This window comes from Oncorhynchus gorbuscha, linkage group LG10 (assembly GCF_021184085.1).
Source record: "Oncorhynchus gorbuscha isolate QuinsamMale2020 ecotype Even-year linkage group LG10, OgorEven_v1.0, whole genome shotgun sequence".
In the NCBI taxonomy this organism is placed as follows: domain Eukaryota; kingdom Metazoa; phylum Chordata; class Actinopteri; order Salmoniformes; family Salmonidae; genus Oncorhynchus; species Oncorhynchus gorbuscha.
The window spans coordinates 70589199-70615543 of NC_060182.1; the positions used below are offsets into that span (position 1 = coordinate 70589199).

General features: G+C 43.6%; 1 protein-coding gene across 4 annotated transcripts; it reads right to left on the reverse strand.

Annotated features, from left to right (window-relative positions):
* Positions 1–1280: 1280 nt before the first annotated feature.
* Positions 1281–26345, reverse strand: LOC124046459. 4 transcript variants are annotated; one of them, XM_046366846.1, is made up of 15 exons: positions 26152–26345; positions 25619–25811; positions 18568–18649; positions 17968–18029; positions 15715–15806; positions 14723–14764; positions 13619–13718; positions 13427–13518; positions 12486–12548; positions 11036–11306; positions 9692–9799; positions 3694–3781; positions 3436–3551; positions 2591–3131; positions 1281–2489 (listed from the first exon to the last, which is right to left on the reverse strand). In XM_046366846.1, the coding sequence occupies exons 7-13, from the start codon at positions 13670–13672 to the stop codon at positions 3526–3528; spliced, it is 702 nt and encodes a 233-aa protein (XP_046222802.1). In that variant the 5' UTR covers positions 13673–13718; positions 14723–14764; positions 15715–15806; positions 17968–18029; positions 18568–18649; positions 25619–25811; positions 26152–26345; the 3' UTR covers positions 1281–2489; positions 2591–3131; positions 3436–3525. The 4 variants fall into 4 exon arrangements, with proteins under 4 accessions (XP_046222802.1, XP_046222803.1, XP_046222804.1 ...); XM_046366847.1 differs by lacking the exon at positions 25619–25811 and having other exon boundaries at positions 13619–15806; XM_046366848.1 differs by lacking the exons at positions 25619–25811; positions 26152–26345 and adding an exon at positions 24474–24918 and having other exon boundaries at positions 13619–15806.

A 26345-nucleotide genomic window follows, 5' to 3' on the forward strand; every position in this document is an offset into this window, starting at 1 on the left:
GGGGCTGCTGCACTCTCCCTACACACTGTACTGTCTATACTGCCCTGGAAGCCATTATCAGACAGGCCTGGAATTTGGTGGAAATGAATACTTATACAGATTTCTATGGCCCTCCTCTGTCTCCTGCCCTCCAGCCTAGAGTGCAGAACCAGAGGGGCTCATGAAAAGCACTGGACTAGGGGGGAAAAAGAGACTGGAGAAAAAAAAAGACAAGTTATGAATCTGTTTCCTGATGAGTTCAGTTTAGGGTGACCGTTTATATTTTATTTGGAGGAAAACGTTTTTTTCTCATGCGTGATTGTGATTCTGCAAATTGGAGAAAAAAAGTACTTTTGTCCACCTTTTTTAGAAATGACAGGGCTGTTTATTTTCTCTGGGTTTTAATCCGAGTTCTGGGTAGGTGAACTAATTGTTTGGCTAGTCGACTTGCCAGGGAAAGGGAAATCTCAAACATTCCTAAATGACAGGTGTTTAAATGAATGCAAGGGCTGACAGAACACAGCCAGTCGGGGTGCCTTTCAGGCCCCGATACAGTTTATTTTCAATCCTCAAGGATTCGGAGGGAATCTATAATTTACTGTCAACAGATCTCAACAGTGTGCTAGGATGCCAATTCCGCGTTTATTTTCAGTAAATCCATAATACATTTGAATATAAGTTTGGATCCATGTCAACTGAAATTCCAACATTTCCTAATCAACCCTGAATAACTTTCAGTTGCTCAAAAGGCACACCAATGTTGTTCATCAGGACTAAGGTGTTTCTCATCTCAGTGGAAAACTCCAGGCTACCTTAATATGTACATTCCTAGCATTGCACTTGACACGTGCCTGCTGCTGCTGTCCTGGGTGGTACTGAGGGAGGGAGGAAATTACTTTTATTTACAATTCACAGTTTTGGGTGCAAATAATGCCCTGTTTGATATACACAAAACATAAGAGATATAGTGACGTTAATGTTATCGCGTTTCAACACAATGGGTCAAAAGAACACCCTTCTCCAAACCAAAAGGTAATTACTGTGTGGTCCTTCTGTAGCTCAGTTGGTAGAGCATGGCGCTTGTAACGCCAGGGTAGTGGGTTCGATTCCCGGGACCACCCATACGTAGAATGTATGCACACATGACTGTAAGTTGCTTTGGATAAAAGCGTCTGCTAAATGGCATATATTACTTAAATACTATATCATGTTGAATCATGTTGGGCCGGCCTAAAAAAGAAGCTTCTTAAAGTGTAATCATGTTGCACGACCTCAAGATGCAAGTTACATAGAGGGAGGACTCACAATCAAGCACTTATTTTACTGCCAAAGATTAGATTACAAATGATAAGAATACTTAAATTCACACAATTGGAAACAATTACATTGTAAGAGGTAGTTACGGTTATTCCCAAAAGATGAGGCCTGGCATGTGAAAAATAATAATTGCTGAATCTTCAGGTCAACCAGTGCAATAGGGTGTTGCTTCTCCATACAAAACACTATATTGAGTTAAATAAGTGATTTAATGACTTATAATCCATGTCAAAAGAAAGGCAAAGTATATTCAAACCCTTTAAGTGCAAACCATTAAACTATTTTGCTCTGCAAAATAGCCCTATGTCATGACCAGGATTAACTTTCCATGGGAATTACAGCAAACACTTTTCAGAAGAATATAATACTGTACAGAGAAGAGGAAGACATACAACTGCAGTCTGTGTGGTCTGGTGCCATCACATGAACTCCCAGGGAGGGAGAAAGATGGAGGGAGGGGGGCTGGTGGGCTTACCCACTGTGAATGACAAACCTTCAGGCAAGACGTTAAAAAGAGAGGTGGGGGAGGAAGCAGAGCCATCTCACCCCCACTCAGTGCTAATTTCCACATTATTTTATTCATAAGCATCCAAAAGTGACTACCTGTTAAATATCAACAGAAAGCACTCCCATTTGGCACAAAAGATAATGAGACCTCACACGGAGCCTCAGATCAGCTCACCACCACTCTGCTCTGCTCAGACCAGCCAGCTCCAGCCAACAGGCTGTAGGCTCCAGGAACCCTCTTTGCCTGCTGGATGTGTGAGCAACACTGAGCTCTGAAGTTTCACTCACCATGGGGTCACAGAGAGGTTCACAGGGGAATATTAATACCCTCAGTAAGTCCACTGTGCAGGACGTGTGGATTCCCTTTACTCATCTAGAGAAAAGCACAAATCCCTTTACAGTGTATGATTTATAGTAGTTTTGTATCCTGATATGAACACCCTATAGGTGACATTAACTAGCGATTGAGCAGGGAAGAGGGTAGAGGGGTTGGGTAGGGTCACAGGAGACTCATATTGTGTTAGTAGACTGATGGAGCTGGTAGGCAGCCTGCTTCTCAGCCAGTTTCTGCAGGGCTAAGACAATGGCCTGCTGGGTGGACTGGGTCTGAGCAGACAGGGAGTCCAGGTCCTTAAAAACCCCAGCTGGATCTGATCTGGGCCGGCAGGAGGCGGTCCTTCTGATTGCTGAAGCAGAGAGCGAAACATGTTATTAATTCATGTCTTAGGGCATAGAAAGACTGGGAGCTGAGAACACATCAGACATCGATCAAGGGTGTTTTCTTTACCTTGATCTGCAGAAGTGGGCCTGGAGAGCTTCTGGCTGTAGACGTGGATTGAGTCGGGTATGGAGGATAAGGCTGCAGCCGTGGAGGTGGAGGTAAAGAACTGGACCTGCCTCAGGACCTGGGAGACCAGTGGGGCTGAGACTGTGGTGGGACCAGGATAGGAGCTGCCCATATGACCCGAAGGGACTGGAGGACCAGGGTGGAGGCTGAGGAGAACACAAAGGCCTGGGGATGTGGAGGGACCTGGGGCTGGTGAGGGGAGTGGAGATGAGACTGGGGGCAGCAGTGGGGGCAGTGCAGGGGCAGAGGTGGGTTCTGGGGGTGAGGGTAGTGCTGCAGGTGGATGTGGCCACAGTCTAAGGCAGCTGGGAAGCTGCAGGAGTACTAGTAGGCCTGGGCCTCAGGTTGCTTGATACTTCTAAGGTCTACAGACACTCTACAGTGGGTTGGTCTGCAGTGGGCTGGTCTGTGCTGATTCTGACATTAGACAGTTAGGACTCAGAGGCTAAAATGCTGGAGTCTTCTTTGGCCAAAGGCAGAGCTGTTCAGAACACAAGATAAGCCAGATCCCTGTTATCATCCAGCCTCCAACACACATTTATTTTCGACCAATGAGTGATTATTATTAGAAGCTGACCTGTACTTGACTTTGTAAGTCTTTTTTCCACAATGTGGTTTTTCAAAATCAAAATGTCCAAATACATGATAAACGATTTCTCAACAAATAATTAAATGAAATGTCAAAATAATTGTAGAAATATGTGAAATTTGTGGCGAACTGGAATACAAAGATCCCGATTGTACAGATGGTGAATTTTTTTGTTCATATGACAATTTCTATTCACTTTTATGATTCTCTGTGGAAGCTGGCTCTCCCGAACCCTGGCTGTTGCTATTGTCAGGTTTAGTGCTTCTACATTTGGTTGTGTAGAATGTCAGGACCTCCTCAAGATCACTTTCGCTGGAAGAGAGGAGAGCAGTGTGAACATTCTCCATGATACCCAGAATAAGACTGCTGTTAAGTAGCAGAAGTAATTGAAACAGTCAGGAGCATAGAGTATGTACCGTTCAGTAGTAGAGAGAGTAGGAGTCAGCTCACTAACCTTGCCTCAGTGATAAACTCCTGAAACACACTGTGGTTGATACAATTTTCTTCATCTTCTTCAGTTTCTTGACCATATGCTCTGTCTCCTGTGAGGACAGAAACCCATCAGAGACCAAGCACACTGGCCGTTCTGAATGCTACAGTACAAGAGAAAGTCAGTTGTAACAGTCATTTGTGGCTTCTTCAAAACATTTACACCTTCAACTGAAGCAAACCATTCTAATTAGATAAGCACACAGAGGAAAAAATCAAGTAATATTACAAATAAATGGAGACACCCTGACTTGTATAATTATTATAAACGTGTCCTAGAACAGCAGTGTACACTAGAGACTGAAAAGTATTTTTCTGTGTGGCTGGTAGTGAGGCACCTTGTTGTAGCAGTGGATAAACTCTGCTAGCTGGTGGGACAGGATGTGTCAGCAGTCCTGGAGGGGGAGCTGTTGGCTGGGCAGGACCATCCTCATGTACTGTTGAAGGGTACTGGCTGCCCTCTTCAGGAAGCGGATCACCAGCTCCTGGAGATGAGAAGACCTGGGCCCAGATTATTGGGTATGACGCTACAAGCTTGGCACACTTGTATTTGGGGAGTTGCTCTCATTCTTCTCTGCAGATCCTCTCAAGCTCTGTCAGGTTGGATGGGGAGCGTTGCTGCACAGCTATTTTCAGGTCTCTCCAGAGATATTCGATATCCTTCAAGGACATTCAGAGACTTGTCCCGAAGCTACTCCTGTGTTGTCTTGGCTGTGTGCTTAGGGTTGTTTTCCTCTTGGAAGGTGAACCTTCGTCCCAGTCTGAGGTCCTGAGCACTCTGGAGCAGTTTTTCATCAAGGATCACTCTCTACTTTGCTCCGTTCATCTTTCCTTCGATCCTGACTAGTCTTCCTGTCCCTGATGCTGAAAAACATTGCCACAGTATGATGCTGCCACTACCATGCTTCACTGTAGTGATGGTGCCAGATTTCCTCCAGATGTGACGCTTGCCATTCTTGCCAAATAGTTCAATCTTGGTTTCATGCTTTTTGGCAAACACCAAGTCGGCTGTATGTGCCTTTACTGAGGAGTGGCTTCCATCTGGCCACTCTACCATAAAGACCTGATTGGTGAAGTGCTGCAGAGATGGTTGTCCTTCTGGAAGGGTATCCCATCTCTATAGAGGAACTCTGGAGCTCTGTCAGAGTGAGCATTGTATTCTTGGTCACCTCCCTGACCAAGGCCCTTCTCCCCCGATTGCTCAATTTGGCTGTGCGGCCAGCTCTGGGAAGAGTTTTGGTGGTTCCAAACTTCTTCCATTTAAGAATAATGGAGGCCACTGTGTTCTTGCGGACCATCAATGCTGCAGATATTTTCTGGTACCCTTCCCCAGATCTGTTCCTCGACACAATCCTGTCTCGGAGCTCTACAGACAACTCTTCCGACATCATGGCTTGGTTTTTTCTCTGACATGCACTTGTAACTGTGGGACCTTATATAGACAGGCGTGTGCCTTTCCAAATCATGTCGAATCAATTTAATTTACCACAGGGGGATTCCAATCAAGTTGTAGAAACATCAAGGATGATCAATGGAAACGGGATGTATTCGGAGCTCAATTTCAAGTGTCATTGCAAAGAGTCTGAATACTTATGTAAATAAGGTATTTGTTTTTAGTTTTTATAAATTCGCAAAAATGTTTTCACTTTGTCATTATGGGTTATTGTATGTAGATTGATGAGGAAAACAATTAATTTAATATCTTTTAAAATAAGGCTGTAAAGTAACAAAATGTGGAGCTAAACCCTTGTCTTAAACTCAGGGCAGTGAGAGAAAAATCTCATAAAAGCAATTGAACATGTTTAATTCACTCACAAACTTAACCTGAAAGTTTCAGTATTGATAATTTTAAACCCAATAACATGTTTTAGAACAGTAATCTCAGTATGAAATATGCTAACGTGATTGCCATTGATAGCTAGCTAAAACGGATATTTGAGAAGTTCGAAAGAAAATCATTCAAATCAAATAAAATCAAATAAAATCAAATTTTATTTGTCACATACACATGGTTAGCAGATGTTAATGCGAGTGTAGCGAAATGCTTGTGCTTCTAGTTCCGACAATGCAGTGATAACCAACAAGTAATCTAACTAACAATTCCAAAACTACTGTCTTATACACAGTGTAAGGGGATAAGGAACATGTACATAAGGATATATGAATGAGTGATGGTACAGAGCAGCATACAGTAGATGGTATCGAGTACAGTATATACATATGAGATGAGTGTGTAGACAAAGTAAACAAAGTGGCATAGTTAAAGTGGCTAGTGATACATGTGTTACATAAGGATGCAGTCGATGATGTAGAGTACAGTATATACATATGCATATGAGATGAATAATGTAGGGTAAGTAACATTATATAAGGTAGCATTGTTTAAAGTGGCTAGTGATATATTTACATCATTTCCCATCAATTCCCATTATTAAAATGGCTGGAGTTGGGTCAGTGTCAATGACAGTGTGTTGGCAGCAGCCACTCAATGTTAGTGGTGGCTGTTTAACAGTCTGATGGCCTTGAGATAGAAGCTGTTTTTCAGTCTCTCGGTCCCAGCTTTGATGCACCTGTACTGACCTCGCCTTCTGGATGATAGCGGGGTGAACAGGCAGTGGTTCGGGTGGTTGATGTCCTTGATGATCTTTATGGCCTTCCTGTAACAACGGGTGGTGTAGGTGTCCTGGAGGGCAGGTAGTTTGCCCCCGGTGATGCGTTGTGCAGTCCTCACTACCCTCTGGAGAGCCTTACGGTTGAGGGCGGAGCAGTTGCCGTACCAGGCGGTGATACAGCCCGCCAGGATGCTCTCGATTGTGCATCTGTAGAAGTTTGTGAGTGCTTTTGGTGACAAGCCGAATTTCTTCAGCCTCCTGAGGTTGAATAGGCGCTGCTGCGCCTTCTTCACGACGCTGTCAGTGTGAGTGGACCAATTCAGTTTGTCTGTGATGTGTATGCCGAGGAACTTAAAACTAGCTACCCTCTCCACTACTGTTCCATCGATGTGGATAGGGGGGTGTTCCCTCTGCTGTTTCCTGAAGTCCACAATCATCTCCTTAGTTTTGTTGACGTTGAGTGTGAGGTTATTTTCCTGACACCACACTCGGAGGGCCCTCACCTCCTCCCTGTAGGCCGTCTCGTCGTTGTTAGTAATCAAGCCTACCACTGTTGTGTCGTCCGCAAACTTGATGATTGAGTTGGAGGCGTGCGTGGCCACGCAGTCGTGGGTGAACAGGGAGTACAGGAGAGGGCTCAGAACGCACCCTTGTGGGGCCCCCGTGTTGAGGATCAGTGGGGAGGAGATGTTGTTGCCTACCCTCACCACCTGGGGGCGGCCCGTCAGGAAGTCCAGTACCCAGTTGCACAGGGCGGGGTCGAGACCCAGGGTCTCGAGCTTGATGACGAGCTTGGAGGGTACTATGGTGTTGAATGCCGAGCTGTAGTCGATGAACAGCATTCTCACATAGGTATTCCTCTTGTCCAGGTGGGTTAGGGCAGTGTGCAGTGTGGTTGAGATTGCATCGTCTGTGGACCTATTTGGGCGGTAAGCAAATTGGAGTGGGTCTAGGGTGTCAGGTAGGGTGGAGGTGATATGGTCCTTGACTAGTCTCTCAAAGCACTTCATGATGACGGAAGTGAGTGCTACGGGGCGGTAGTCGTTTAGCTCAGTTACCTTAGCTTTCTTGGGAACAGGAACAATGGTGGCCCTCTTGAAGCATGTGGGAACAGCAGACTGGTATAGGGATTGATTGAATATGTCCGTAAACACACCGGCCAGCTGGTCTGCGCATGCTCTGAGGGCGCGGCTGGGGATGCCGTCTGGGCCTGCAGCCTTGCGAGGGTTAACACGTTTAAATGTCTTACTCACCTCGGCTGCAGTGAAGGAGAGACCGCATGTTTCCGTTGCAGGCCGTGTCAGTGGCACTGTATTGTCCTCAAAGCAGGCAAAAAAGTTATTTAGTCTGCCTGGGAGCAAGACATCCTGGTCCGTGACTGGGCTGGATTTCATCTTGTAGTCCGTGATTGACTGTAGACCCTGCCACATGCCTCTTGTGTCTGAGCCATTGAATTGAGATTCCACTTTGTCTCTGTACTGACGCTTAGCTTGTTTGATAGCCTTACGGAGGGAATAGCTGCACTGTTTGTATTCAGTCATGTTGCCAGACACCTTGCCCTGATTAAAAGCAGTGGTTCGCGCTTTCAGTTTCACGCGAATGCTGCCATCAATCCACGGTTTCTGGTTAGGGAATGTTTTTATCGTTGCTATGGGAACGACATCTTCGACGCACGTTCTAATGAACTCGCACACCGAATCAGCGTATTCGTCAATATTCCCATCTGACGCAATACGAAACATGTCCCAGTCCACGTGATGGAAGCAGTCTTGGAGTGTAGAGTCAGCTTGGTCTGACCAGCGTTGGACAGACCTCAGCTTGGGAGCCTCTTGTTTTAATTTCTGTCTGTAGGCAGGGATCAGCAAAATGGAGTCGTGGTCAGCTTTTCCGAAAGGGGGCGGGGCAGGCCTTATATGCGTCGCGGAAGTTAGAGTAACAATGATCCAAGGTTTTACCACCCCTGGTTGCGCAATCGATATGCTGATAAAATTTAGGGAGTGTTGTTTTCAGATTGGCTTTGTTAAAATCCCCAGCTACAATGAATGCAGCCTCCGGATAAATGTTTTCCAGTTTGCAAAGAGTTAAATAAAGTTTGTTCAGAGCCATCGATGTGTCTGCTTGGGGGGGGATATATACGGCTGTGATTATAATCGAAGAGAATTCTCTTGGAAGATAATGCGGTCTACATTTGATTGTGAGGAATTCTAAATCAGGTGAACAGAAGGATTTGAGTTCCTGTATGTTTCCTTCATCACACCATGTCCCGTTAGTCATGAGGCATACGCCCCCGCCACTCTTCTTACCAGATAGATGTTTGTTTCTGTCGGCGCGATGCGTGGAGAAACCCGTTGGCTGCACCGCCCTGGATAGCGTTTTCCCAGTAAGCCATGTTTCCGTAAAGCAGAGAACGTTGCAGTCTCTGATGTCCCTCTGGAATGCCACCCTTGCTCGGATTTCATCAACCTTGTTCTCGAGAGACTGGACATTGGCAAGAAGAATACTGGGAAGTGGTGCGCGATGTGCCCTTTTTCGGAGTCTGACCAGAACACCGCTGCGTTTCCCTCTTTTTCGGAGTCGTTTCCTTGGGTCGCTGCATGCGATCCATTCCGTTGTCCTGTTTGTAAGGCAGAACACAGGATCCGCATCGCGGAAAACATATTCTTGGTCGTACTGATGGTGAGTTGACGCTGATCTTATATTCAGTAGTTCTTCTCGACTGTATGTAATGAAACCTAAGATGACCTGGGGTACTAATGTAAGAAATAACACATAAAAAAACAAAAAACTGCATAGTTTCCTAGGAACGCGAAGCGAGGCGGCCATCTCAGTCGGCGCCGGTATTAATATTGTTGAGGAATTGCACTTACGAACTATCTTATGAACTTTAAAAAAAAATCCATTAGAAGATTCTTAAGTTTTTGCGTAAGAAGTGTTCTGTGAATCTGGGCCCTGCTATCACTGCACTACAACATCAATACAACGCTCACCTTTCAGTTTTGGTATTTAATTTGTCTAAAAAAATGTATGGATTCATCACGATGGAAACGTGTTCAAGTAAAAAAAATTCCAGACGCTTTGGGAGATTATGATGTTTGTCATTCCAATGCACCAACGAGACTTTCCGATAAAACCAACTTTGACGCAGCCACGTAGTAGTACTCACACCATTTTCCTCTCTACGTGGCCACAAACGCCTCATGCACATTTACACAGTTACGACGTGGCTCCGATGAGTAACAACAGATCAAACGGAAAATCAAATGCAGATAAACATAAAACAATGAACCAGGTCTTATTTTCCATAAAATCTTTCCCCGGGGCACTGGGAAATACCACAGATGGTTGTCTTACCGTTTGGCCATTGTCCTTCTCTGGCCAGGCTGAGTTAGCGTTAGTCCTGCTCTCTGCAAGTAGCCTCATCTGCACCCGGTTGAGGTAGGAGGAGAAGGCCATCTGAGTCTGGACTTTACAGCAGATAAGAGAGCGGGAGTGAGAAAGATGTGATTAAGGAGGACATGTGAGACTGAGGAGAAGATACAAATGGGATGGAGAAATCGACCGTAGTTAGAGGAATTGCAACACACACACACACACACACACACACACACACACACACACACACACACACACACACACACACACACACACACACACACACACACACACACACACACACACACACACACACACAGATCTCCAATCTGTGTCATTCCCTGAAAGTAAATTATTAATAATCTCCACAGGTCTTCAGGTTTTTATATGGGAGCAAAGGTTTTCTGCCTTTTAGGCATCTCAGATACATGTGTTACAACACTAAGCTCAAGCACTGATGCATATTCAGATTTGTTATCTTAGGCATCATGCAAGAGACAAAACGAATAAAGGTAGGTATCAATTTCAGCCAGAGTGTTAGAGTATAGTGTGACTTGCCCTTGGCCAGTACCAAGAGTGATGCATTTCTTTCATGGCCCGAGTGAACCTGAAAAGTGTACTGCCAGTACAATGTAGTGGGAAAATGTTTTAGAAAAAGCTGTCAAACACAAACAATGATATGCTGTACTATAATTGCCAAGGTCCCTTTACAGTCCTGGCAAGCATAGAGGAATTTCTACAAACGCAGACTTGTTATTGTAATTCCCCCTCAAATTACAATTTCAGACACACTTTAAAAATCAATAGGAGACTGGAGCCTTTGTTGCCATTTAAACAGAAGTATGTAATATTCATAAATGTTATTGTAAAAGCAAAAAGGATCCAAATATTTTTGAAAGCGTGTTGCATAATGATGGATGGTTGGGAGCCTTTCAAGTCCATCCAGGTCATTCAAATTAAAACAAAGAAGAGACAGTCTGACTCCTAGAATTAACAGTCCAATCACATGCAGTGTCTCTACATGGAATTCAAGGTTGACACACAGGATTCGCTGGCGCAGAACCCATCTGCTTCCTCAGTGTTCTCTCCATGTGGTAAGTTAGGTAGACATGAAGGAGTCACGCTCAAAGAGAGTGATCAAAACATGCAGGGGTATGAAAAGAGGCCCAGATTTTCTCTGGAGCTTTTTTGGCCCTGTGCTCTGGGAAGCCTCATATTTCTCCTGCTGAGAGAAAGAGAGAGGGGTGGTGGGATGGGCGAGAGGGAGGAGGAGAACGAGGAGAGGGCTGCCAACAGGAGCAGAAGCCTGGGGTGTGCTCTGACCTGAGGTCTCAGCCCTGCTAGAGGATGTGGAGCAGGTTGACTTTGGGCTTGGCGACAGCGGCGGTGCGTCGGGATTGTTTTGGTGAGGACCTCATTGTGGAACCGCTCCAGTGGGGTGGGTACACTGTCTGTCTGCACCACTAACGGACTCAGGGCTTTCTTCTCCGCCTCCTTTTTCCTCCTTCTGAACACTCTCCTCCCCCTCCTCAACATCCTCCTCATCTGGTCATAGTGGGGGAGGCCTTGCCACCCCTCACTTAAGTATAAAGTACTACAGAAAAAAGGACGAGAGAAACCGCTCTAAAATGACTCCTTAAAGGGATACTTCGGGATGTTGGCAATGAAGCCCTTTATCTACTTCCCCAGAGTCAGTTGAACTCATGGATATCATTGTTATATCTCTGCAGCCAGTATGAAGTTCTGCGAGCCAATGCTAACTAACAGTAGCGCAATGACTGGAAGTCTATGGTATCTACCAGCATGCTAACAGTTACCATAGACTAATTACCATTGGCTTCCAGTCATTGCACTCACGCTAGTTAGCAATTGCGCCAACGCTAGTTAGCAACATCCTTCAAAATACACGCAGAGACATAAAAATGGTGTCCATGAGTTCATCGGACTGCAAAAGTAGATAAAGGGCTTCATTGCCAAAATCCTGAAGTATCCCTTTAACCAACTATAGATCCCTTTAATTTAACCTGCATTACATTATTTACACTCTAATATCTGAACATTGCTTTAGCTCCCCATGTCACATAATTGATTTTAGGCACTTGAACATAAAAGTAGACACTCGTCATTGCTAAACCAGGTTTGACTGAATCAGTCCCAGAGAAGAGAAATGTATCAGATTCTTCTGTTCAAAGATATTGTGGTAAGAGAAGGAAAGTTGAGATATGAAAGACAGAGTGAGGGGGCGAAAGGGCGGCAATAACACCCACTGTGATCTTGAGGTCACCACCGCTTTCCCAATCTGAGGACCAAAGCAAGCAACATGGAACAATCATAAAGGACCAAAGGAGACTCCATCTCCCCAGATAGTATTGTGCAATAGTGAAACGGAGTAAAGGAAACACTGTACATAAACCTAAAGCTCACAACCACAAGATTTCTCTGAAGTTTGAACCCATGCAACAGAATAAAAGTTGAGTTGTGCAACACAATTCCCAATAGTTCTGTTTATTCTATAACATTTTCCCTGCTCTTCCTTGCTCCATAAACTCTCCCCCGCCCCAACTGCCATTTGAGGACTAGACTACCAAAGCCACACTGCCACATAGACACTGTGCTCGCTCTGGAAAACGTTCATGTCTACTATTACCATACATATCTTATTAGCTGTTCTCCTCACCTATTCATCTGAACACAAAACAAACACAAAGTCAGGGGCCAACGGTTTCCACAAATTTAAACTGCTCCCATTCCAAACCACAATGGAAATGCTTACCTTCCATGGAAACGTCTGTTAGACAACATGGAGTTCATTGATGTCTTATACTCCAGATAACCACTGAGAAACAGACACACAGATAATGACAAAATGACAACTATTTCCACCACCAGCACCACCACAGGCTGCACTGGGCTTCTGCATTCTCTGTCTAATTTGTGGGGAGTTGAATGTGTTACAACAGGGCAACTGTGATACTCAATGTCATAGGCCCCAAGCCACAAACTCCCCAGTACTAACAGGCCCATAAAGCTAATCAAGCAGCAAATCCCCCATAGAAGAATATGGAGTGTAAGCACAAAACTGGATCCCCCTATAAATAGGGGGTTTAATGCTGTTTCAACTAGAAGTCATCATGGGATTCAAGCCAAGTTTGGCGGAAAAAATACAGGTCTCACAAGAGTGCGAGCTGTAAAGCCTATAAATACTCACGGAGATGTAATGTACAGTAACCGGCCAATTCTCTAATGGGTATCAGCTTCTCACCTTAACTCCTAGCTGAAGTAGTAATAGTTGTATTATGTAGTAATAGAAGTTGTTAAATGTAGGTAGGCAGCAGTATGGTCAAACATTAGACATTGCTGTTCTCTTATTCCAAAATGTATCTAGACATGTACAGTGCCGTGAAAAATATTTGCCCCTTTCTGATTTTCTCTATTTTTTTTCATTTTTTTAATACTGAATGTTATCAGATCTTCAACCAAAACCTAATAAAACATTTTTTTAATGCATACTTCGCCAGGCATAATGAGACCCATGTTGTGTTATTTGTAAACTCAGGTTCCCTTTATCTAATATTAGGTTATGGTTGAAGATCTGATAACATTCCGTATAAAAAAATATCAAAACATTTAGAAAATCAGAAAGGGGGCAAATAGTTTTTCACGGCACTGTACGTTAGTGTGTAACATTACCCAAAGTGCCCGAACCCCTCTCACCTGTACAGTTCCCATGTCTCTGGGGTGGGGAAGCTTTGAATGAACCTCCCTCGTCTCTCGTGCTCCTCTCTTATTCTCCTCAGGACGTTCAGCTACCATGGAGAGGAAAGAGAACCCTTAGCTTCAATATCACCTAACAGATCTATCAGATCTAACAGATCTATCATACTAACTTCAGCTATGTCTATTGACCTCCTCAGCAGTCAGGCCCAGGTTGCTGTCCTTGTTAACCTCCTGGCTTCTCATTAGGCCTGTCTGTGTCAGTGTTGTTGGCTGACAGTGGTCTCTACAGCTGTAGGAGAGGAAAGGGGAGCGGACATATCGTTATACTGATACCATCTATCTAATTACCACATAAATCCACCCTGATACTGGTTTAATAAATTAGGTGTTTAATAGGTCTAATGAATAGGGTGCTAATGCAAGTTGGCTGGCTCTGTTCAATTCTAAGAAAACATCACACACACTGATAAAAACTCATATTTCAAAAAATGTAACAATCTTTACATACAGAAAAGCACCAAATCTATGGAAAATGTAAAAAATCATCCCCTTTCCTCCCTCCCTGGGTTACATAAATGGCACATTTTCTATCTTTGCTAGCTGGCATTCCTGGCTGCCTCATCCTTGGCATGCATTACCAGGGCTGATTGACGACTTTGGCACGCAGGTTTGAGCCAGGGTCAGACAGCAGGTCATAACCCCACAGGATCACATTGAGAATTTGTCATCTAAATAGCAGGGGGATTACATTGAATTTGCCAGACTGGTTGGGGAGATATGATGGGATCCAGAGACTGACAAGGTCTGATCCCCTGAAATAATTTAAACTGTTGCTCCTAATCACAGTATAGAGGAAGAGGACAGATTATTCATAGGAGCATAGGATTCACTGCCTCTCTGACAGGACTGCTTTAGTGGCAAGATTGTTTTGCTGTGTCTTTAACCGGCAGAGGGGCTGAGACATCAATGGATTGATTCTCAGAGCTACATTGCCTTGCTTCTAAATCATAGACTTGCCAAGACCAATCTAATAAGGACTATTCGATTAAAAGCACCACTTCAAGACCATGATTCACAATCGATAGAGGGGGCTTTTTGGCAGCCACAAGTAGGGAAAATATCATCATCGTTTAGACTCAAAAACAACATAGGCTAAGAAGGATAAATGGTTGAAAAATGAAGTGGCTTCCTTACCGATTAATGTAAAGACGTCACAGTGGTGAGGCATAGCGAAAAGGTGCAGCAGGGTTAATGTGGTTGGGTTAGAGGATATGAGAAGGCAGGACAACTTACCATTCTGGAGTGTGCACTGGCTGACTGAGCAAAGAAAGGACGCTAAGAGAGGCAATGGTGTGTGAGAGACAGTGAGATGAACATCAGCCGCTAACTACACCCGTCTTAACATACACACATGCAGAGAAGCACTTAGACATGCACATCGAAAAACACACTGTAAGCATACAAACCGAGCCATTCATACAGATCACATTGTCATGGTTCCACCTGTCACCAGAGGGCAGCAGAGACCGTCCTAGAGATGTTAACGACACTCAGGTGTGTCCTATTTACTAATTTCCCTGTTAAAAGAGGTGTGTTTTCTGTTGTCCTTTGCAGAAGCTTGAATTGTTTACCACATGCGTTCGTTTCCTGAGGGTGTTTGAGACTTAGCGTTTGTTGTTTTTTCAAGTGTACTGTGATCCTGCAGCTACCGTTTCTCAGCAAAGTATTATGTTTATCCTTAACCACTGATTCCTCGTCTGGTCTCTACTCTGCACCTGGGTCCAACCTCACCACGTCACACACATATGAACAAACGTAAAGCCTTGTTACAGTAAGGCTATCTGGGCACTTTACACAATTCAAGGTGGAGTAGAAAAATGTCTGACTTGATCATGTCCCACCAGCAGATCCTAGCCCAGACCGGGTGCAGTAGTTCACTGCAGTGAGCCAAGTGTATTAGCTGCTGTGGCATCATTAAGCAACAGAGCCTAGTGAGAGCATTAGTCACCTGATTAAACATGATCAAATAATAATCTTCAGAGCGTGCACTCGTAGTGCTGATGATGTCACCCTAACCCTGTAATTGCATTAGCAGTTGTTTTTCATGAGAATGACTTTCCATGAGGGCAAAAAGGGCTCAGCTATAACAGCAAAACAAATACAGTAAGAGACATGATGACAGGCCATGTTGAGAAAGACTTTATATGGCATGGAAAGGCAGTTCCTTCTGATGTCTAAACTAAGGCACTTTTTAGTGAAACAATAAAGGTGGTGGTCTCCCATACCTGTGCTTTGTGGGCTTGGTACGTCAGGCCTGCGTCCAGAGTCACCCGTTCAGAGCAGGAGTGTTGTAGCAGGAGATCCTGACAAACAAAGCCTGTAGGGACATGACTCACTACAATGAGTAAATGACAGTGGCCTAAGATTCTAGAGAGCATGTGTTATCTAGAACAGTAAAGCACATGTAATCCTGTAATAAAGATCAATCTGATACTATCATGTGTGACATGAATACGGTGCTGTGGGCCTTTCTTCACAGTTGTTCTCAAACTCACAATCATTTACACTCTCTCTTTCTCTCTTTAAAAAATAAAATCACTTAGAGCTAACTGATCCCAGATGAGGAGAGGAAAACTACTTTAAAGTTAACGTCATACTTTCCCATACAGAGTGATGGGACAACTTATTTAGGATCAAATCAATCGACAGCTCAGGCCCTGAGGTTATTTGTACTGCCTCATCCAAGCCGTCAGGTAAGAACTGGGCTCTTGCCACGTTCTTGTCTAAATGCGGCAATTATTACAAACACGGCTGACGCATTACTGACAGCTACACACAAGGGGAAAATGAATGCTAATGGCATGCTGTCATTATTTACAGAGCTGGGATGCAGCCCAAGTGTTATCAGCCAAAAGCATCAGGGTTTGTATAGTGAATAATAGACGGGGTATGTTTTACATGCCACTGCTCATTTTACCCAGTAATGCATCAGTCCCAAAGATAACTGTAATTTATGATTCCGCACGCTGGCCCCAGTACAGACAGATACCCCAACAGCCCCTCACAGTGTCATTAGATATGGCCTACAGGCTCTGGGGCTCAGTGTCATTTTAGATATCGTTAGCGGGCTCAGACGACGCTCTGGATCATGACAGGAAGGTACAAACAAGATGAAGACAGAAGATCTCAACTCATTACCAGTAGTGATATGAGGAAGATGAAATGTGTTTTACTTGAAGTACACGTGTCATTGTCAAAGCTCAACTTGCTTTAGAAGTAATTGGTTAAGTCTGAAAGTGTTAGGGTGAAGTACTGTAAAAAATATAAAAAATAAAGTGTAAAAATGTGTAATAACAATATTTTTTTCAGGTGTGGACTTGAATTTCTCTCAAATATTCTCCACAGCTCGAAACAACCTGGCTACCTGAGAATGCATTAATTGTGAAGCAAGGCAACATAACAAAGACATGTCATTCTCTGCATAAAGAAAGTCTGTTGTTTAAGCAGTGTTGATCTGCTCCTAGGGCTAACCATTTCTTGTCTGCATGCTAAGGATTGCTTTGGCTTAATAACGTGAGATCACATTTCTCAAGAGAGCTTAATTACTCCAAAACAAGTCCTCTGTTGACAATTTCACCCGCCAGTCATTGAATGTTAATGAATAATGCCTGTGGTTTCTGCACAATTCTGAGGTCCCATTATGGAGCAATCCAACTATTCTCTAATATAAAACGGTAACTAACTGTGAGGCAAAAGTTAGTTTTAAACAATGCCTAACTGTCTCCACAGGCTGAAACCAAGCGTCAGGCAGCAGAATGGCCAATTACTGGCATTCTTTCTTCGCAGTGAGGATTTTCTGAAGAGAGCCCTAATAGACAAGAGACACTGGGCTGAAAAAACAAGCGCAGTGGAGCCTGCTGCAGGCTGAATCCTGCGGATGGCAGAGTCAGGGCCAACAAAGTTTCCATCTACACTGGCACTCCCCAGCTAGGCCCCGCCCAGTTCACAGGTAGAGAGAGAGGCCCTGGAGGAGACATGGGGATGGGAGGGAAGGCGACTGAACCCACAGATCAAACAAAAGGCAGCTCATTTAGAAGACTGCCCATGTCATAAATGATGAGAGTCTGTCCAGTTCTTTACTGACTTACTATGCAAAGAGGTTGAGATGGTTAAAATATTTACAGGCATCAGACTGATGTTAGCCTGAGAAAAGGCCCTTACAATTCATCATATTGCTAAAGTCAGTCTTACAGTAGCAAGAGTGGATATAATGGGAGAAATAGCCTGCATGTCAATGGGCTCCTAAAACCTGCACCTTTCTGACAATCTATGTTTCAAAACAAAAAGTATAGAGGTAATGGTCTACTCACATCATAAAGAGCATGTGGTTTACAATAAACAGGTCGGTATGTAATAAACAGAATCATTTTAGAGCATTCAGGCGTAGCCGCCAGACCAAACCCTTGGCGTTCCTCCCTCCCCAGAATCAGTGCATTAACGCGTCATTAGTGTGCACAGATAGAGAGAGAGAGACTCACCCACAAGAGAAAACATGTCTGATATCATGCTGGCCTTTATCATCAGATCCAGAGGAGCATCGCTGGAAATAAAGATTGAAATCATATAAAACTAAGCAAAATATTTCATTGATATTCATTGAAAATCATCAAAGTCCATATGGTAAAATAACACATTTTGCCCTTTCTCACATACAAGTGCAATCCCAAAGTTATTGAGGACAGAAACATCGCAATCACAGTCAACAGAATTTACAGGCCTGGAAAGAACTGCTCAGATCTATTTCCCGGTATTTGTCAACCAACGAAGTGGTGACATTTCCTTATGTGTCATATTAACATATATATTCCTAGAGCTCACCATTTGATGTTTATGTGTGGATGAGAGGAAGAACAAAAGTGTGTTTCATTTCAAACAAGGTCATGAATATGTTTTTGAGTCACCCTAAAGTCCTTCCAGCAATTTATACTTTTATGGCATTTTTATCAGAGCAGAGTAAAGCTCTCAATTAATGTGTTTCAGAGACCAACTGCTGTAACAAGATCAAAGGTCTGGAATAAGCATGTGTTTGTTCCTGTGAACCGTGAGATGGTGATATGTAGTCAGTCACAGTCCCTCACCAGGCCAGAGAAGGAGAGAGGTTGACCTCCAGGAGCCATAGTTTGAGGTTGGAGTGGATAAGCACATCAAAGCCACACAGTTCTGTAGATTAACACACACATGAATAATAGCATTACTAGAGGACATGGGAGGTCAGCAGAGTCTGGGTCTATTCTGCGTCCACTGCCCCCATTTTTGATTAACAGGACCAGAAGTTTTTCCCAGACCATGTCACCTAGGCTAAACAGGAAAAAACGTTAGGCCCTTGCCTAAAACTTGGGCCCTGTGGGGAGGAAAAACTCCTGGACCTAGTGATGAAAGATCCAGTTTCTTATAAAACTATAATAAGTCACAATAGAAAATAGAAGACGTCAACGGTCTTATCTTGGTTACCACAAACTGGCAGTTGACAACATTACTGGTTTTCTGCTACTGATTATATGGATATTAAATATCCAATCACTATACATCAAACGGCTGCTGCTACTGAGGATTGGCTGGCTGCATTACATTAGCTAAGTATATTCACATTTCAGCTCCATTGAGCTGCGTACATCAGAGCTTAGATGAGAAACATATTTATGAACTCTATACTCGTGCATTGAATAGGCCTATATTCTTTATTTAAAAGCTCGGAACATCAAGTCTGATTTTCATGCCATTATATTCTATAAAAGCCTTCTGCCACATTGGGATGGTGTTGCTCAGTCAATATTGTAGCACAGAATTAGCCGACACCTCAGTGTAAACCACACCTCAGTCCCAAACTGTCACCATCTAGGCCAGTGGTATTCAAAGTCGGGGTCGCGACCTGCAGTGTGGTGCCAAAATCTTACACAAATAAGAAATACAATATTTTGATATGGTACAATATGCAAATGTTTTTGAGAAAGAACATTTGAAAAATTGAGTACATTTATTTGTTGTTTTCATTTTGAAATGAAAATGCAATGAATTGGTGGTCATTTGTTGATGTAAATATCTGAATTTACCGATTATAAGGTTCTGTCATAAGATTTGGGGTGGGGTAGGTGCTAGAAAATACTAACATCCGATTTTCAGGTACACAGTATTTTCAACCTAACTTCTGTTTGCCCTGAATAACGGAAGTGGGAACTCTGTTCAGGCCTCTTTCTATGCCTGGAACGTTAGGTTAGGGGTCGTGAGAAGGTCATAAAGATTATTGGGGAAAAAATGGGGTCCCCAGAAATTCTGTCGGAAAACATGGGGTTCCTGCAGAAAAAGTTTAAATACCACTGATCTAGACCAAGTTGAAGAGAAGCACATGATTAAGATAGAGACAATTGTTGATAGACCCTGAACTCCAACTGAGCTAAGTTTGGAAAATGATGTAAGTATTTTCCAAGTGTGAGGGACCTGGCGACTCAGACACTCCATCGCCAGCTTGGCAGAGAACGACACAATAAAGGTTCCCTGTGTACAAAATCCTCCATTCTCGCTCTCTCTCTCTGCTTCCTTCACGGTTATAAAACAGCCATGCCACCACGGCATGGCAGTGCTAGGAGCTCTGTGGAAGTCCTCTTCACCACCACTCCCTCAGTCTCACACTCACTGCTCTGCCTGGGGAGTGTCCCTTAGCTTAGGCCACAGCTCCCAGGGGAAAACAACCACCTTTTAGAGGGACTGGGCAAAGCTCTGGCCGTAAAGCCAAAGAAAAATCAGCTTAAAGGCAATTAAAAAGAAAATAGTCTGTTTGGAGAAGAGGCCAGAGGTTGGTGTTCTCAAGGCTGTCGTAGCATACACTACCGTTCAAACGTTTGGGGTCACTTAGAAATATCCTTATTTTTAAAAGAAAAGCCAATTTTTTGTCCATTACAATAACACCAAATTGATCAGAAATACAATGTAGACATTGTTAATGTTGTAAATGACTATTGTAGCTGGAAACGGCTGATTTTGAATGGAATATCTACATAGGCATACAGAGACCCATTATCAGCAACCATCACTCCTGTATTCCAATGGCACGTTGTGTTAGCTAATCCAAGTTGATCATTTTAAAAGGCTAATTGATCATTATAAAACCCTTTTGCAATTATGCTAGCACAGCTGAAAACTGTTGTTCTGATTAAAGAACTAATAAAACTGTCCTTTCTAGACTAGTTGAGTATCTGGAGCATCAGCATATGTGGGTTCGATTACAGGCTCAAAATGGCCTGAAACAAACAACTTTCGTCTGAAACTTGTCTGTTTATTCTTGTTCTGAGAAATGAAGGCTATTCCATGCGGGAAATTACCATAAAACGCTGTGTACAACTCCCTTCACAGAATAGCGCAAACTGGCTCTAACCAGAATAGAAAGAGGAGTGGGAGGTCCCGGTGCACAACTGAGCAAGAGGACAAGTATATTAGAGTGTCTAGTTTGAGAAACAGATGCATCACAAGTTCTCAACTGGCAACTTCATTAAATAGTACCCGCAAAACACCAGTCTCAACGTCAACAGTGAAGATGCCGGCCTTCTAGGCAGAGTTGAAAAGAAAAGCCATATCTCAGACTGGCCAATAAAAATCAAAGATTAAGGTGGGAAAAATAACATAGATACTGAACAGAGGAAGATTGTTATGGACAGACAAATCTAAGTTTGAGGTGTTCGGATCCCAAGAAGAACATTTGTGAGACGCAGAAAAAATGAAAAGATGCCGGAGGAGTGCTTGATGCCATCTGTCAAGCATGGTGGAGGCAATGTGATGGTCTGGGGGTGCTTTGGTGATGGTAAAGTGGGAGATTTGTACAAGGTAAAAGGAATCTTGAAGAAGGGAGGCTATCACTCCATTTTGGAACGTCATGCCATACCATGTGGACGGCGCTTAATTGGAGCCAATTTCCTCCTACAACAGGACAATGACCCAAAGCACAGCTCCAAACTATGCAAGAACTATTTAGGGAAGAATCAGTCAGCTGGTATTCTGTCTAAAAAGGGAGTGGCCAGTACAGTCAACCCTATTGAGCTGTTGTTGGAGTAGCTTGACCGTAAGAAGTGCCCATCAAGCCAATCCAACTTGTTGGAGGTGCTATAGGAAGCATGGGGCCAATTCTCTTCAGATTACCTCAATAAATTGACAACTAGAATGCCAAAGGTCTGCAAGGCTGTAATCCTGCAAATGGAGGATTCTTTGACGAAAGCAAAGTTTGAAGAGCACAATTATTATTTCAATTAAAAATCATTATTTATAACCTTGTCAACACCTTGACTATATTTCCTATTCATTTTGCAACTCATTTCATGTGTGTTTTCATGGAAAACAAGGACATTTCTAAGTGACCCCAAACTTTTGAACGGTAGTGCAAGTTCTTTATTCTAGTGTAAGAGGTCAACATCAGGGTTTACACAGAGAACCCATGCTATGATATATCTTCACACAGTGGTTGGTGAAGGAATGATATTACAGTGTAAGTAAAGTTTTATATAAAAAACTCAGTCATTCATGGTTCATTTAGTGATTTTCTACAAGTGCCTCCTTCCTATCCTTTGGTTCATGGTTTTCTGACAATAGTAAATGGCAAAATGTGAACAATTGCAGGAAACTAGCTTTAAAACAGATTTTTTTTTTGTCTAAACTGCCAAGATGGGGACCTCTGAGATTTTCTCTGAAATGTATCCGGGCCAAAGGGCCGACCTCGCTCATTGCCACGCCCTTTGCCACGCCCACCACCTAAGTCCCCTTTTGATCCAGAAAAAAAGACAAAAATTCAAACTTCTTCAAGAGTTTCATCTTCTCTTGTAAATATGGTGATGATTATGGAAGATCTGAATTCCAACTCATCCACTGAGCAAAGTCATTCATTATGCCATTGCTAGGGTCAACGGGCTTGATAACTAAAACCATGTTAAAGTGGAATTGAGCCAAACGTCCTTAGCCTGTAACATTAGTAGCACTACCAATCAGTCTTCGGGATTGGACACCGAAAGCCGAACAGTAGTTGCTAAGCAGAACGCAGGGATTTTCTTTTCCGTTCACTGGTTTATCCCCCTTTCACTCTTTTTAAATAAAACACACACACACACACACACACACACACACACACACACACACACACACACACACACACACACACACACACACACACACACACACACACACACACACACACACACACACACACACACACACACACACACACACACACACACACACACACACACACACACACACACAGCAGAGAGAGAGAGAGAGCCATAAAACATAATGTATAAGTCTCAGGGAACAGAGCACTGGAATAAACTGCTTTGAGCCTGGAGTTCCTCATCAGTCGTACGGGATGAAGAGGAGGAAAAAAAGCCTCTCCACCTCTCCAGCCCCCGACAAGCAGACTCTGTGTGCTGCGCATACCCCCCCCAATTAGGAGCAGACGCCTCTACTGCCCATGAGCCCGCGGAGCCGGGAGCTCTGTGACGTGTCTGTTCTGTGGCTCGACCGCTGCCCGGGGAGCACTGTTAACGCACCCACAAAGAAGCCACAACAGCAATCGCACAGCGAGAGAGAAGAATGAGAGAACATCCCCAACACCCATTAAACGTTGGAGGAAAATATATAAAGAAGTGATACGAAGAGGGGATGATCAAGAGGAGTGTTTTTTTAAACTATTGGGTGGGCTCAGTTGGATACTCCATCACAAGAGACAGCGCCAAAACAATGTTCTCCCCACCCCGGCCATGTAGTTCATGGGCCCCACAATAACAACAACAACATAAAGCATCTTCTTCAAGTGGGTTTTGTTGTTACTTATCACAAATTGGATTATTGCATCATTTTCAAATAAATCACTAATGTGGAGCTTGTTTCTCTGGATTTACAGAGAAGAGCAACAAGTTTGATGCCAAATGTCACCCTAAAGGCAGCTAATAAAAAACATGGAAAATATTGACTGCTGTATCTCCATGGATAACACAAAGAGGAGAAACAGGATGATAAAAAACAAGTAGGCTCCAAACATAGGCTTCATCCAGTGATTGCCTGCAAAGAATTTCATAGCAACCATATCATCCTCATCGTAATAACCCCTATTTTTGGGACAGGAAAGTGTTTAACTAACAGACAAATGTAGGACTAATAAAAGCTGTTTAAGAGAGATGTTCAGTGGAATACATGAACAGTTAGTGGAAGGTTTGGTGTGTAATAAAAAAAGGCCTTTTGCTTGACTAATTAGATCTCAGTCAAAACATGTCCTAATCAGCATCTCTCAGTAAAAAGCCTGTTCATTAATCTTAAGGCATAGTGGTAAAGAGAGCAGCATGGGTGGCATTCTACCCTCTCTCACGCACACACACAATTTACCAAAGAAAATGTATTAAAAAAATAAAGTTTCCCACATCAGAGAGAGAGAGCAATAAAGGATTTTGTTACACTAGGCTCGTTTAGATAGGCAGAGCAATTTGTGCAAAAAGAGCAAATCCCATTTGAAAACAACTAACATTGTATTTAAGACACTAAAATGGCTTGGAATAATTTGCTGCAAATTAAGATTACAACTCTCTTTAGTGCCTTGTGGCCTTATTGCCTGTAGTCCAGAAGTGGCAGCGATTGCATTTGAATTCCGAACAATAAACCTCCCTCCTTGCCCACAATTATTTATTGGGATATATCACAGCTTCTTATGTTTTCCCTTTAATTGATGCATGGCAACACTGCTCGGGACCATTTCAGAGCATGAACTAACATTTTGTTCAATTTTGGGAGGTTGGGGGAGGAGGAGAAGAAGACAGAGAGAGGAAGAGGAGGCCGACAGGAGCTGTGAGAACACGGCCCCTCTGTGGTTTGGGTTGAAGAGAGAAGATAAAGTACATAGTAATACTGGACTCCCTGAGGAAGAGGCAGGCCTGGCCTACCAGCACTTATGTTTTACAATGGCTTCTACATGTCTCCACAGACACCCAGTCACATATTTAAAAAGCAGCAGGCCCACCTTGAGAGGAGGATAAGAACAGTGGCAGCAGGATGAGGGTGGTCCTCTGGAACTGTCAGGAAAGAGCTGTCACTGTCTTCCTTTGGAAACTGTCTCCAGCAGACACACTGTGAATGCTATAATTAACTAGCTTGGGGCGATCTGAAGACAACAAAATTACACCACAATAGACGGTAAACTAATATCATAAAAGGGTAATGGGCATGTTCATTATAGTCAACAGGATTTGTGTATAGAATAAGATAGATGGGCCTAATTGCAGTGCATGTGTACATGTGGGTGTGTGAGTTCATCTGTGTGTCAACATCAATTACTGCCCCATTCTCTCACTCTACTCCTAAGAATGGAGGATCTCTGCTGTCATCTTTCCCTGAGTTGATTCATTTCCATCAGACATGCATGAGGGCTAGATTAGGGCACGCCGCCCACAGCCCCACCTGATCCCACAAACACCTTCATCTGTACATTTCCCACCCTGGGCCCGTCTGGCTGTTAAGCCCTGAGGTGATGCCTGCCGCTCGGGGCAGAGATAATATCTCTATGTGGGCGACTCTCAGATTACATGATTTTGCCCTGGTACACTGCCCCTACAGCCCAAACAATCACAGGTCAGGGGCCCATTATGCCTACAGTGAAAAGTGCAGCCAGGGATCTCTACTTTTCTAACAAGTGAGAGCACAGAGCAGAGAGCGAGAGAGAGAAGAGAAAGTTACAGACAAGAACAGGAAAAGAGAATAGAAGAGGTGGAGACAGAGGAAAAAAAGAGAGTGAGAGAGAAAGAAAGAAAGAAAGAAAGAAAGAAAGAAAGAAAAAAGGAGACAGAGAGGGCAGAGAAACTCGAGGAGGCTCAGCAGACATGCAGTCAAACCCCAACTCTCTGAGAGAACGCCAGAGACAGGGAAGACACTTAGTTCCAACACTAACACCAGTAATGGCTCCAAAATGGAGTTCACACGAGCCTGGTGCTACACAGGAGCAGCCAAGAAAACAGTCAGCCTAAATCAGAGACCTGAATGGCAACAGAAAATTCCTGCTTCAGTCAAAAGGAACTCCAAAACCGTCTGACACAGGAACTGGACGTGTTCGGGAATGACTGTCTCTAGTCTGTACTGAAGAAACGAAGGAGGAAATAACAAAAAATGTACCGTATGGAATTCAACGACGACGTAGAGAGGACAAGAAAGGTGCAACCAGGGAAACAGACTGATAGAATGTAGCAGACAGTCTTAAAGAAGCAGTTGTTCCTATGGGGCACAAACATCTTGCAGGCAGTGGCTATCTGCAGCTCAGCACTCAGAACAGCCTTAATCACAAGGTCCTTCACCTGACGTATCAACACTGGAACACACAGGAACATAGACAGCAAGGGTTACTCTGTCCACTTTACACACAGGGCCCTAAAGAACTTTACACTAGACACAACGTGACTAGAATATCACAACATCTGGGATACAATCTGCGGTTACAGGTTGCCATGTATATTCAGCTCTGCTGAGTATTTAGACAGAGAAGAGAAGGGCGAGGATCTGGATGTAAGATTGAATCTGGATGAACTACAGCAACATCTTGACAATACTAACTCATTTCTTTGATTGTGCATGGAGAATAGCATGGCCGTTCTGAGCCAGGAGAGGGTGGGGGAAGGTTCAAGAGAGAGTGAAGAGTTTAGGCTACTCACATGTGGTGTCCTTTCCCTCCTGCTATAAATACCAGAGCATTGCACTCCTGCTCCATTTGTTCCTATAATCCTCCACTTCAGGATCATTATAACTGAAAAAAAAACAAGACAAACAATGTCTGGCTTTTTCCAAAACAGCCTTGTGAATGAATTCCACGCAAGTGTGTTGAAAATATGGTCATTGGGAAACTGGA

Excerpts from the sequence above, each read along its gene's own strand:
- LOC124046459 (XM_046366849.1), bottom strand. The coding sequence starts at position 13,672 with ATGAGAAGCCAGGAGGTTAACAAGGACAGCAACCTGGGCCTGACTGCT. Across the intron at positions 12,549-13,426 it reads GAGACATGGGAACTGTACAG|TGGTTATCTGGAGTATAAGA; the intron begins GTGAGAGGGGTT and ends TCTGTTTCTCAG. Across the intron at positions 11,307-12,485 it reads AACAGACGTTTCCATGGAAG|TACTTTATACTTAAGTGAGG; the intron begins GTAAGCATTTCC and ends TTTTTTCTGTAG.